The sequence below is a fragment of the Rhinolophus hipposideros genome, assembly GCF_964194185.1.
Source record: "Rhinolophus hipposideros genome assembly, chromosome: 20".
Lineage (NCBI taxonomy): Eukaryota > Metazoa > Chordata > Mammalia > Chiroptera > Rhinolophidae > Rhinolophus > Rhinolophus hipposideros.
In genome coordinates, this window is record NC_138066.1 from 41,214,275 (window position 1) to 41,228,026 (window position 13,752).

The 13,752-nt window shown below is 44.1% G+C and overlaps 1 protein-coding gene and 1 pseudogene across 3 annotated transcripts in view; one reads left to right on the forward strand and one right to left on the reverse strand.

Annotated features, from left to right (window-relative positions):
- PECAM1 (platelet and endothelial cell adhesion molecule 1) overlaps positions 1-13,752 on the reverse strand; it is a 49,846-nt gene that overhangs the window by 19,437 nt on the left and 16,657 nt on the right. For both annotated transcript variants that reach the window (XM_081029382.1, XM_081029383.1), the window contains exons 6-11: positions 9,706-9,954; positions 7,895-8,170; positions 3,847-4,134; positions 3,129-3,236; positions 1,954-1,981; positions 1,132-1,205 (exon numbers count right to left, since the gene is read on the reverse strand). In XM_081029382.1, the coding sequence (XP_080885508.1) occupies positions 1,132-1,205; positions 1,954-1,981; positions 3,129-3,236; positions 3,847-4,134; positions 7,895-8,170; positions 9,706-9,954 (1,023 nt within the window). The remainder of the gene's footprint in view (positions 1-1,131; positions 1,206-1,953; positions 1,982-3,128; positions 3,237-3,846; positions 4,135-7,894; positions 8,171-9,705; positions 9,955-13,752) is intronic.
- On the forward strand, positions 6,814-7,480 carry LOC308488960 (elongation factor 1-beta-like; annotated as a pseudogene). The gene has a single exon. The product of its transcript is annotated as an elongation factor 1-beta-like (transcript).

Sequence of the window (13,752 nt, forward strand, 5' to 3'; positions counted from 1 at the left end):
GGCAACCAGCAGTGTATCTGGGTTCTGGATTCCTTCCTGGTCCTCTGTGGTCCTATCCAACCCACCGTGTGGTCTCTTTCTAACACCAGTGAGATGTCACCATCCCACAGGAGAAACACTTCCACTTATGAATTGTTCAAGATTCCAGATTGTTCAGTTTGAGTAAGCTCACTAGAAATTAAACTTAATTGTAGAAGGGATGGCCCTGTAACCACACCACAAAGGATGCTAGTGAACTAACCCTCTCCAACTGGGGTACCAGAGCCATGAGAGCATGGTTTAAAGAAACTGCAGTACCTCCAGGCTTCCCTCAGTGGGCAGAAATTTTTAAACCTTTTTAATCAAGTTGTTCTTTACTAAAAAGAATGCTTATAAGTACTATTCCTGAAGAATACATGGTTTCCATTATGTATTTGAACTAATTACTATTGCGATTATTAAAACAGGTCTATAAACTGAAATAATCCATGGAGAGAATATAAGAATTGGACTGTTTCTTGCATTTTGTAATTTTAGGGGGAAATCCTATTTCTCTTAGACCTACTGGGATTAAGGATTCCTGGGATGGGCTACCCACCCTACTGAGCTGACTCTCAAGCTTGCGATAAGGCTCATAACCAGGTAGCCCTATATTGTTTCATTAAAAAAAAAATGCCTCTACTAACAGATAAATATTGAAATTGGTTTCCTGTTGTGGCAAGGTTGAAACTAAACTGTCTTGTGCTTGTAATAAATAATTCCATCTGAAAAGATGTTTCCAAACGACTTAATTTGGTATCTGGTCTCTCTCTTACAAATGGAGAAAGATTACACCTGGGCAATGTTCAAAGTCATCGAAGATAACCCAGGAGGGGTGTCTGCAGCATTATAATTATTGTCCAGCTTTCATTCCCTGGGGATATTTAGAAAGTAGTGAAATTAGAGTAACATGTTCTGCCTTTCTTCTTAAGTTTTTGTTTTGCTTACCAGCTCACCATCCGATGGCTGATGAGGTTAAGTGCTCCTACTTGAAGGCAGGCTTCCCTGCCAACATTAACCCCACCACCTACAGATTCTGCTTCTAAAAAGGGTAATGGAATGGGGAGCAAGTTGGGAAAACCTCTTAGCAACTGCAGGAAACCATGACTGTACCGTAAGGACTGTTGGCTTCAGTATTGAAATTTGACATCTTCTCATTGTTGGAGGTCAGTAGTGGTACTGCCGGCCTTAAAATGAAATTTGAAAAATAAAAATAAAAAAATATACATATAAATATAACTTTTTGGGGGGTTCTAACTCCAAACTAACAAAATAATCAAGGAGAGATCATGAGAAAACCAGAAAGAGATTTCTGAAGTGAGGAAAACTTGACTCTCTCGTTTGGAAAACTAATCTTTTTTTTTTTTTTTTTTTAGTTCTAAGATTATTTAACAAATACTTTTTTGCTATTAAAATAAGTGTCGGGGCCAAAGGGCATATGAACAACAGGAGTCCTTTCTCAGGTGAATTCCAACCCCTCAAACCCCTATCATTCACCCCTCAGGTGAATGATAGCCACAGAGCTATCATTCTCATACTTTTAGATTTTGGATTTCAAGAACAGTAAAAATAGTACAACCATTTTTTAAGGCCAACTCTATTTTGCCAAGTAAGTAAATTTTTAAAATTCCATCTACTACCATTATAATTTCCTAAGGAAAAGGGGATTTCACAGGTAACAGTATAGGAAGGACATGACCTCAGAAGAAAGCCATTTCTTCCCATGAAAGACAATTGACAATCTTCCACTGAGACAAATACACACACACACACGCACACACACATACACACACACACACACCCTACACTACTCACACCCTTATTACTGAGTTTTCCAAGAACCACTGAAAACTTCCTAATGACCAGAATCCCCCTCTAGAAAATTCTATCCATGTCCACAGAGCAGCTTCCTCTCTTCCAAGGACACACACTGACCTGGACATCTCCACTGGCATCTGCTTGGCTTTAAAAGAGAAAGAGGGGGAAAAGAATCAGTAAAAAGTCAATAAAAAGTACCCACACCCATAACAGATAGGAACACTCATTTCAACCATATTTGACTTTCTTGAAGATTGACTACCCATAAAAAGAGAAAAGAAAGCCAAATATATTTCTGCTTTGAGAAAAAAGAAAGAAAAAAAATAAGCAAAACAGAGTAGGCCTTCTCTTGGTTTTAGATTGAGAGATTTCACATCATTTCCTCCAGAAACATGACATTTTGTTGTTTTATACAGGAGTGATTTTCCTTAGTGGAATGTGACAGAAATGAAAGCAACAGTACAGGACCCAGGTTAGCCAGATAAAAGAGCAACTATCTCTTTGACTCAACCATTCCAAAAAGTCAAGACTAAATCAAGCCCTGTGTTTGGACTGAAACCAAGTCTGTCCTCTAACTACGTCTGTTCGGCCTTAGGAAGGGTTTTGTTCTGGAGCCTGTCTTCTCAGAGGGGTTGCAGCTCTCCTCTCTAGAAAAAGCCCAGGCTCCTTCCTTATCTCATTTGCCCCCACATATCCCATGCAGCAGCACTGGGGGCACTGCTTTATCCCACAAAAGTCTTTGCAGAATTTACTGGTGCTGTGTCTTTTTCCTTGAGTCCAGGCTAGCTGATTTTGATTCCTGAGTGTTAGTGGGTGATTATGGCTTCCTTTCCGTGTATGACTAACCTCAAGCACAGGATAGAAATCGTGGCACAACAGGCAGATTAACTGGGAGGCATTTAGTGTGTATGTGTGTGTGGAGGGGGTTGTCTCCATAACACTCACCCCCTACGCAACCAACTGCAGTATTTAGTGTGGCCAAATCCACATAAATGGCTTCTTCTGACCAGACATGGAAGAAACTTCCCTCTGAAATGATCATTTCCATGTTGCCCAACTAGGAAACCAATCACTTTCATTTTTGCCTAAATAAATCCAGGGGCAATAAAAGCACCAGAGCCAAGATCTTTGTTTATCCAGAAGATACCCCAAGGAGAAAAACAACTGTCATCAGTTACATCTCCTCAGTTCCCACCGGGGCAGAGCATAGCCCCCATGAAGCTGAAGCCCTTCACATCCGTGGCCAGTTTCCTGGTGAGGGCAACCTCTCAGAATGGAAAGAACGTGCTCACCCTTGGCTTTCTTCAAAAAATAGCATCTGGCCCCAAGTACCAAGATGGCAATTATTACTCCGATGACAACCACTGCAATAAGTCCTTTCTTCCATGGGGCAAGAAAAACTGGAAAAAAGAAAAATTAAAATAGGTAGGTTTTCTCTGTCAGCAAGAAATGATATCAGCTTTAAGCAACAAATAAGACTGATTTTTTGATTCTTGTAACTGCATGTCACACTGAGCATCTAACTCTGAGACCGTGTGTTCACAGCTGGTGCAGAAATGGTAGTTCTTGCAACAGAGCCAGCCATGGTCTTAAAGACCCATAGGACTGAAGTAGATTGCTTTCTGGGTCTGTTTGGTCCTCCTCCTTCTCTAGGAAACCACCTTCTACCCATATCCGTGGGCTTCTCTAACCATGTCTGTTCTGCATGACCCAATCCCCATGGCTACAGGTGGTCCACAGGTGCCCGTTTGACCCAAAATGGGCCACCTGGTATCTCCACCAAGAATTTGGAATTACAACTGTGTGAAATACTTCCAATAATAATAATAATAACCACTTCCTCTTTTGTATTTCATTTGAGTGCGTTTCGGTCACTTGTAACCAAAGAGACTGGAGGACGTTGGTCTCTTAAACCTCAGTAAGAAGTGCTAAAATCCCACCCATTTCCTCTGCCAAGTGGTGAGCTTTCTGACCTCAACACTGCATCTCTCTGTTGAGGCCCTGACTCACCTCTGACTGTCAATATGTTGCTTTGGGGGACATTTTTGGCAGGGTTGGCTCTGTTGGAGGCCGTGCAGTAATACTGTCCCTCATGCTCCTTGCTAGCTTGTGTCTTGAACCAAAAGGCCTTGGTTTCACTCGAGATGTTTTGGTAGAAAGGCCTGACCTCCTTTTCTCTGTAAAACTTGTAGGTAATGGGACCAGATGCGTTGTTCACAGAGCATCGAAGCACAATATCATTCCCAGACTCCACCATCTTATTCTGCAGGATAGAGAGCGTGACGTTCTCCACCGGGGCTGAAAAGCAGGAAAAGGATGAGCACTGAGTAAAGAAAAGGGGAAGTGAAGGCACATGACACAGCTACTGCTCATGACCAGCCTTCTTTTGTGCTATGACTCAGACTTGGATTTTGACCTTTATTCAACCACCTCTCTTATCCCATTCTTCAGTTCCTCTTCTGATTAGCCCACCAGGGCAACATAAGATGCCTTGCGTCCTCACGTGTTGATTCAACACAGATGGTAGGACACCCACCTTTACTTACCACCTGAGTATTACTGACCACTCAACTTGACTGTACCATTAACTTATGTGTTCTGTTGAGGTCTAGTCTGTGAGTGAGTGTGTGTGTATGTGTGTTTCTTTCCTTCTGCTTACAAAGACTCATGGTACTTCCAGATCTTACGAATAAATAACCTTGACTCACGACCTTCCTGTTTTTCTTCTTTTTCCTTTTTGAGTGGTCCAAACCTATTGCTTTCACGTTCTCGTTTCCCACTTTCTTGTTACCCGTCAAATCTGACTTCCATCCCTCTGCTTCTGAAACTGTACTATATCTCTGGTTTTGAAGAAACTCCAAAGGTCACCTAACCCCCCCAAACTCATCGCTGAGTCCCCAACAGATTAAATTCAGTTCTTCCGATCTCCCCATCCTTGGCTTCCCTACAGCTCCCAACTGTCACTCAGCCCTTCCTTTTGAACACGGCTTCCTCTGGGCTACTGTGATGGCTCACAACCCAGATGGTCTTACCCCCTTCCCTGCCACTCTCTTTTTATTCACCACGTTTTCATCCCATTGCCTCCTACACATGGACTTTCTGCAAAATTCAGTCCTCAGATTTTCATCTCCATTCTCCTTTTTGGTGATTTCACCTACGTCACAGCTTCTCTTTGTGCATTTAACACACAAACACATAGCATTTAAAGCCTACATACATTGCTCTGTTCCAGATTATTTCCCTGAATTCCAAGTCTGGATTTTACCCCGGGCATTTTCCCTTGGGAGCCCCACCAGCCTCTCATTCCCAGCACATCCAAGCAGAACTTAGTTTTCTCTTATATCCCCTTTTCCTGGGTGCACGTTCAACCATCAACAGTTTGATCTAAATTATCTTTCCATGTAGACCTTCCTATTCGTGTGAGAACGGACTGGTCAGCAGACTGGCATCTGAGTCCTAAATCACCCTCGGGAGTGCAGTGGGTGGCCAGACCATGGAGCTGCTCGTCCGATGAAAGGAGCATCAGGCCTGGGCTGGGCTGGGGGAGGTCAACCACAAGGGCAGACTCTTAGAAGGTGCAGCCTGAGCCGACAGCCTGCCTCCTTGTGAAGCACAAGCTGGGGTCAGGAGCCTGACTGCCTTGCCTCAGTTCCCAGCCCTACTTGCCCACCAGCTGTCTGCCTTAACCCTTAACTGCCTCATCACAAAACAAGGATAACATTATTATAGGTCTTACCTGGCAATTGTAAGTATTAATGGGAATAATTTACTAATGTGCTTCCCACAGGGGTGGACGCACAGTCAGGGCTCAGTAAATGTTAGCTACTCATATGGAGCCAATTTAAACCACCAGTGTCATATAGGCTTCTCCATCACTTCGTATGGGAGTAAGAGGTCTGAAGTCACCGCTAAGTGGTACAGATATCAGATTAACCTTCCCAAGGCCCCATTCTCATCACAGTCTCCTCGCCTCTTCTGGCTCTTTAGTGCACAGAAGACAAACTCCCCTTTCAGAAGACTGGTATTTGATGCCCTTCACAGTTGGGGTCAGTCACTTTTTCAGTTTCTAGCCAATGATTCTCCATGCCCAACCTTCATTTCCAGCCGCCTGACTTACGGTGTTTTGAACTACCCCATGGAGACCTGGCTCATGTAGTTGACTGGGCTGGCAGGCCATCTCGAGCTATCTCTGCCCACCCATTACCAAGCCCTGGCTCCTAATCCAGCTCTTCCTACTTAAACTAGATGGTAATTTTCATGCCCCAAATTCCTATCACCGTCACTTTGAGGATATTTCATGTGACGATGTGTTGCCTAGTCATATTTTTCTGTGCTTCTTTACATTGTTATTTAACTATATCACATATTTTCCCACTCTTAGGAGATCCTGTTTGTTGATATATCACTGAAAACAAAGAATATGTCTTCTCCTTCTCCTTCTCCTCCTTTTATTGCATGCCCTACAGCCTTACGTAGTTGCTTAACATATATTGATGTGAGCTTGAAAAGTCTGGCTATTCTTAGACTATATATTAGTAGCAGCAGGAATCTCTGTCCAACTCAAGATGTCCACATGGCACATGCAGATAAGAAGTTATTAAACAAGAAGAAAGAAGAGGAAGAGGATGAAGCCTTGTAAGCTTTTTATAACAGGATGCAGAATATCTCAGAGATGCAATCCATGGCACTCCTAAGGCCTTCTGAGAGGCACAGATAGAGGCTCAAGGAAAAACACCGACTGCAGGACAATGGCATATTTCTCTTGAGTGTGAGAGTCCCGGGCGAGTATTAGCAAGGCCCTATGAGACTACAGCCTGCAGCTCAGATTGCTGTGGCTTCCACACACGACAGAATTTGCCAGCCAAGGGCCAATTCTAGAAAAGAACTCTGGTCCTTTTATTTCCTCTTGGCGCTTAGTGCCGACTGCCTGTGCCAATTTCCCTCGGCTGCCGCCCAGCTCCGGGATTAGCCGACTCCATGGGTTTTGGAGGCATGTGAAGCCTGCTGGTCTCCAGGTGCTCAGTGACTACCTGGTGGACAAAAGTTACATCAAGGAGTGTGTGCCGTCACAAGCCAATGTGGCAGGATCTGAAGCAGTCTCCGGTTCCACCACCTGCTGAATTGTATCCTGCCCTACATTGGGGTAACCACAGTAAGTCTTATGAAAAGAAGAAAGGCCAGCCTGCCTGGAGTGAGGAAAGCTTTGTGCAGGTCTGGCCCCGCTAATGTGGAAAACACTGCAGGAAGGGGAGCTACAGGGAGTAAAGATGATGACATTGATCTCTTTGGATCTGACGAGGCAGAGGAAAGAGAAGAAGCCAAGAGGCTAAGAGAAGAGTACCTTGCACAGTTGGAGTCAAAGAAAGCCAAGAAACCTGCACTTGTTGTCAAGCCTTCCACCTTCTTAGATGTGAAACCTTGGGACGACGAGAGAGACGCGGCAAAATGTGAGGAGCGCGTCAGGAGCCGTCCAGCTTGGTCTGGGGCTCTTCTGAACTAGTTCTGGTGGGTATGAAATCCAAAAACCTCAAATACAGTGTGTAGTAGAAGACGATAAAGTTGAACAGATATGCTGGAGGGGCCGATCACAGCTTTTGAGGACTATGTGCTATCCAAGGACATGGCTGCTTTCGACAAGATCTAAAATCCATCATGGATCATTACACTTGAATAAAAGCTTGAAAGCCAGGAAAAAAAAAGGCAGGGGGGCCTCTGGTCTACAGATCTCAGGGATGACCGACAGTTCATCCAAAAAGGAGCAGATGCTAAGAGAGCCCAAAAGCACATTAAAGCTTCCTGAAGTCGACACACTTGACTCATATTTTAGCACTGCACTTGAAAGTTCTGAACAGAGAGGACACACCTATAGCCCCCAGATATTTTCTGGCCTCCTTTCCGTGGGCCTTTGTCCTGCTCTGCCACATGTCATGTTTATGGACTTTGCACAAGTACCACCCACTTCCCGGTCCGCACAATTGCTAAACAAGCCCAAACCTTTGAAAATGTGAACTAAAAGCCCCCGTCCCACATGATTTCTTCTCATAGCACAGCAACTCACCTATCACCTTGACCTTCAGTCGTTTACTCTCCATTTCAGTGTGGGAATGGCAATTTTTCACAAAACACTGGTATTCTGTGTCGTTTGTTGGGTTATCTTTGAAGACTGCGGGCTCATTTGAGGCCACTATACGAGTCTCCAAAATGTTATTTGCTTTTAAAAGGCGATAAGAAATAGGCGAGGTTCCATTTTCCGATTGGCAACTGACTTTTATGGCCTGTCCTTTTATCACCTCAGATCCGGAGTCATAAAAAATCTGGGGTTTGGAGAGCATTTCTAGAGTGAAAGAAACAATGAGAGAAACAATTTGAAACAAAACATCCAACCCAAGGGGTTCTTTCTCCCAACTCTGGGCTTTGCTTTCTCTGTCATTACTGTAATTTTAAATGCCTGCCTGCCTGCTTTATCTACCTTTACAGGACTCCTTAAAGATTGACAAGTAGACGGTGGCCGGTTAGCTCAGTTGGTTAGAACGTGGTGCTAATAACACCAAGGTTGCCAGTTCAATCCCCATATGGGCCACTGTGAGTTGCACCCTTCCTAAAAACTCAGAATAACCAATGAAAACATTTCTCAAAATGGAGGTGAAATAAAGACATTTAAAAAAAAAGATTGACAGATAAAGTGCGTGTGTATGTGTGCGCGCGCGCGCGCGCGTGTGTGTGTTGAGAAGGGAAAGGGAAAGAGAATGCTGTAAACAAAAAAGAATGATACAAATTCAAGGAAAACATTACATCCCCCTAAATACATATTTATATTTTCATATACCTCTCATGTACATACACATACATCTGTATGGGTTTTTTTTTGTATTGAGAAAAGACACAAGCATGGAAAAAAACAAAACAAAAAAGTACCCAAACAGAATATATTTGAAAACAAATTCTCAGTGTTTCAGCCTCTGCTGATAACAAAATTGCACGCCTCACAAACAAGAATTCTACTAAGTCGTTATTTAGAAGTTAGCTTATTTATAAAGCTTATATAATGAATGACCTTCTCCTAAGAACAACAGAAAGAATTAAAATGCAATGACCCACATTTGTCTCTTGCATTAATTCTTTTTGAATTAGGTGACTAAAGACTTGACAATAGGCTAAAATCCTGGTTCAGTTGAGACTAAAATCTTGGCTGGATAAACCACAGCCACAGGTTAAACTGAAGGACCATGACTGAATAATAAGACTCACAGTGACAGCTTCACCAGAGTTCCACATTCATGTAAAACCCCTCACTCAAATTGTGGTCCAGAGCCCAGCAGCTCCAGTATCCCCAGGGCGCTAGCTAGAGATGCGGAACCTGGCCCCGTCGGGACCTGCATTCTAACCGGGCTTTGCGTGCACATTCACCTCTGAGAAGCGAGGCTCTAGGTGGTCTCAATACCTACATTCTGTCCACTGAAAGTCCTAGCCCTTCTGCTCAGCCAGGATATGGACTAAACACTGGTGCTTCCATCTTAAAGTTTAGCATTGACTAAGCAGTGTTTCCTCCATGACCTTTTGTGTGGGTGCCTGCTCCAGCAGCCAAAATCTTGCCAATTGGGAGGTCACATCATCAGCATGCAGCCACAATAAAGCCACCATGAACTTGACTTTGCCAACATTATCTTCACATTATCTCTCTCCTGTACGCTAGCAGATATCCCCACTTGCTTCTGTTTGCTCTCTCGATTTTACTCCTCTTTCTTTCCCTCAAGTTCTTACCCTGCTTTAGTGTCACTTGCCTTCAGACTGGAGAGGGAGCAGCTGGTGATAAATTCCCTTTCTCCCATTCAATCTCAAGACTCTCTGAGCCAGTGAGGACGTACTCACCACACACCGTTATCTGGATCGTGTTGCTTTTCTTGACTACCTTGCCAATACCTGCGATGCAGGTGTACGTCCCACTGTCCCACTTCGAGGCTTTCTTGGTGAAATTTTGAGCCTGTGACACGATCACGCCTTCCTTCTGGATGGTGAAGTTGACTGGAGGCGTTCCTGGGATGGAACACCACAGGTTCAGCCTTTCATCCTGGTCCAAACTTGTGGAGGAAGATTCCAGCTTCGGCTTGGAAAATAGCTCTGAAAAACCAGTGAGTGGGAATGGGGTGAAATATTTCTGGGCACCACTCCCAAATATTTCTGGGCCAGTCCTCTGGCCCAGCTGCTTTTGGCAGAACCCAATCCCATCTACCTGCAAAAAGTTTTCCTTTGCTTCTCAAATACCTGATGATCACACAATTAGAGAGCTAGGATGCATTCTTTGCCTGGGATTTCAACGGCAGGTTTGTCTCCCTTGTTAATCCAATTTATTTCACAGATATGGATTAGAAAGGTTTTGCAACTTGTATTAGGTTGGTGCAAAAGTAGTTGAGGTTTAAAAGGTTAAATAAAAAATCACTGCAAAAACTGCAATTACTTTTGCACCAACGTAATAATGCATCCAAGCAATGATTCATGCATTCGCCCATTTATTCATTCACTCACACATTTTAGTCCACACGTACTTATTTTTGGCTACTTCTGTGCTGGGCACCTTGCTTGATGTTGGCGAGACAGAGGAGAAAAAGAAACAGTCCCTGACTTCAAAGTGCTTACAGCTGGTGGTGACTCAGACACAGTGTTTGCAGTAGAGCCCATAGAAGGGAACTGAACCTAGGTTTGGGAATCAGGAAAAGAGAAAAAGGCATCCAGGCAAAGAGAAAAAGGGGTGTTGGCAGAGGGAACAGCATATGGAAGACTTGGCAGGAGGTTCAATCACTTGTAAGTACAGCTGGCCTGAAACATAGCGGGAGTAGAAGGGGCCAAAGGAAGGCCTATAGATCTTGAAGGAACTTGGCAACCACCTAAAGAAGTGTGGTTAATAGAAACCATCTTGCTGACATGGGTGCAAGATGGTTTACAATTAGGAATGAAACGTTAGGGAACAATCTGCTTGTCCTTGGGGCAATGGGAAGCATGGAGAGTCTGGGTCAGGGGAAGGACATCAGAGATGTGTTGTGGGAAGGTGTCTGGGAGCAGAATGGATGGGGTTGGAGGGTCCCAGATTGGAAGCAGGAGAGGATGTAGTGCAGGCTTGAAGCAGAGTGACAGCATGAGGTTGGGGAGAAGTGGCAGCTGGCCACCATCCCCCCAACACTTCCCATGGAGAAGAATGACAATGACACCTGATACCTCCCGAGGTAAGCTACAGTAGCATTCTACACCACTTTCTGGAGTTATTAATGCCCTAATTCAGGTTGGAAGGCAATAGTAGTAAAGACTGAATTTGACTACTTTAAGTTTTGTCATCTCCTCATTGAAATATTTCCTGAAATACATCATCTTTCATAGTTATGGCATATGTTTTTATCTTCAGCTACAGGGAAATTACGAATTAACGACTTAACCAATGTGAAGACCTGAATCCTTCATGTAAGCCAATGTACCCTGACTTCTTGGTTATGGTCCTTGATGCAGAAGGGAGAAGAAGTCAGTCAATTCCTGAGGCTATCTGCATGTTAGAAAAGGACTGAGTGTCAAAGTTCCTCTGAGGAAAGTTTCTTGGGCTGGAGGTTTGAGAATGCAGCCAGGAATCAGGGAATCGAATTCTACCTTTGGCTCTAAATTTACCTGCTGTACACGTTTGGGGGCTACAAATCAACCCTGTCATTGTCATCATTGACATGACATTGCTGTGGAAGCCATTTTCATCATACCATCTGCCTAGTTTCCTCGACAGGGAATAAAATAAAACTTCAAGGAAGGTGGTATCCCAGTAATTAATCTATATTTTAATTAAGGCACATTCTGTCCTCCCCTCCTGCCATATAATAAACATTGACTTATCTGTTTTCAAAGCACCATCCAAAGCTCTAGGTTAGGAGTGAGGAAAAGAACCAAAGAAACTGACATTCTAAAGTGCCTTATAATTTCATTGGGCAGATACCACCGTGCCTGCAAAAAATAAATAAATAAATAAAGGGAAAAATGACTCAGAAAAAAAAATTCCAAAGCAATGACTCTACATTTAAAAATATGTAAACAAAAACGTAAAAAATAGAAACCATCTTGCTGACGTGGGTGCAAGATGGTTTACAATTAGGAATGAAACATTAGGGAACAATCTGCTTGTCAAGTAGGTAATGTAAACAGACTGGTGGGACCATCACACGGACTAGTAAAAGGTCAGTCTTTTATTCACTCATCAAATGAATATTTATTGGGCTCCTACAATGTTCTGTGCTAAGTATCGACGACGTAAGATGAACAGAGCCACAGACCTGGTCCTTCAAGAGCTCATTCTGAGTGGTGGAGAGGCACTAAATCTTTGCAGTAACTGTTGATGTGAAGATAGGAGCAGAGTGCAACGGGGACTGAGGTGTGACCGGGGGAGCCTGGAGGGAGATTTGGGGCTTGCTCTTTAAGGACAACAGAAGTTTTTCAGTGTCCAAGGGGAAAGGGTGTCCTAGGCTGAGTGAGGAGGGTTGTTTAGAAGGGAGCGGGGTCAGGGTGAAGGCTCAGGACCGTGCAGGAGTTCAACCGCAAGAATTAGTGATGTCAATAAGGGGCCATTTGAGGAGGGAGTCTCCTGTAGTTGGCTGAAGGATGCATTGCAATAGAGAGGCTCAGGGACATTGCTGTGATCCTCCTGGTGTGAAGACCCATGTTAGGGTGTGATTACAGAAATGACACACAGGACAGAGTTGAAAGCCCTGGAAGCACTTGATGACAGATGGGTCTGAAAAGATGGACCGTGGGGGAGGGAAGAAACCCTTTTTCTATCCAAAGACTGATGACTAATTCAATGATACTGAGGTTCACAAAATGATTGTAAGCCTTCGGCATTACTCTGTAGAGCCATTTACAGTGAGGCGTGATAGCGACAGGGGCATGGAAAACCCGATGCGTAAGTGGGCCTGGAGACATTTCCAAAGGAGCTAACCCAGTCACAGGGCTGGCAGGAATGAAAACATGGCAGCGTTTGCCTGCTAGCCCTGGTGTGACTGGGTTAACTCCACAAGAAAGGACCGAGCTCAGGCCGAGCGCATGGGAAAGACAGGCTGAGCATAACACTGCTTTCTTGGGCCAGGGGGACTGACCTACTGAATGACTTGTGTACCCCGCAGGACCCAGACTTCTGGATGAGGGTGATCAGCTCTAACAGTTAGTGTCTTATGGTCCAATGACATTTAAACTTTCCTAAAGGAGCCTGGACCGAGGGGTAAGGATGCGGCTGTAACCGCTGAAACAGTCCCGAAGTTTGTCCCGTGGCCCCTGTTGCTCTCACAGCAGTACGCCCATCCCCTTTTGTACTTGCTCACTGCACTGCACTCTAATGGTCTAGTTATGTCTGTGACTTCTTCAAGGGCAAAGCCTGACCTTAGGCAGCTCTCCACCCCCAGTAAGTTGCCTCACATACAGAAGGTGCTCAATAAATCTTGAATTGAATACTTTAATGAGAAAACAGATGCCTTATCTGTGAAAAAACATCATGTGCCATCAAAATATTTGTCATTATTAATAATAAACTGAACTGCTGGCACACACTATAGACCAGGGGGAGCCAACATGTATGCCAATCCCCCAGCTGGGTAGTTGGCAGCCTACCTATGAGATGGGGCACTGTTGCTGTGCTATATACTCAGTGCCTAGCACACAGTAGGAGGCTTTCGGGAAATGAGTGCACAAATGAAGGAATGAATGGATACCTTCACTTGGGAACCAGGTAGTGCTGACTCTCTCTGCCCTCTGAAACACTGTCATCCTATATTCATTCATTCATCCATTCATTCATTCAACAAATACGTACTGAATCCCTACTATGTGCCAGGCACTGCTATGGGTATTAACGATACAGCGCCGTACAAAATAGGTAATGTTCCTGCCCTAATTAGCTTA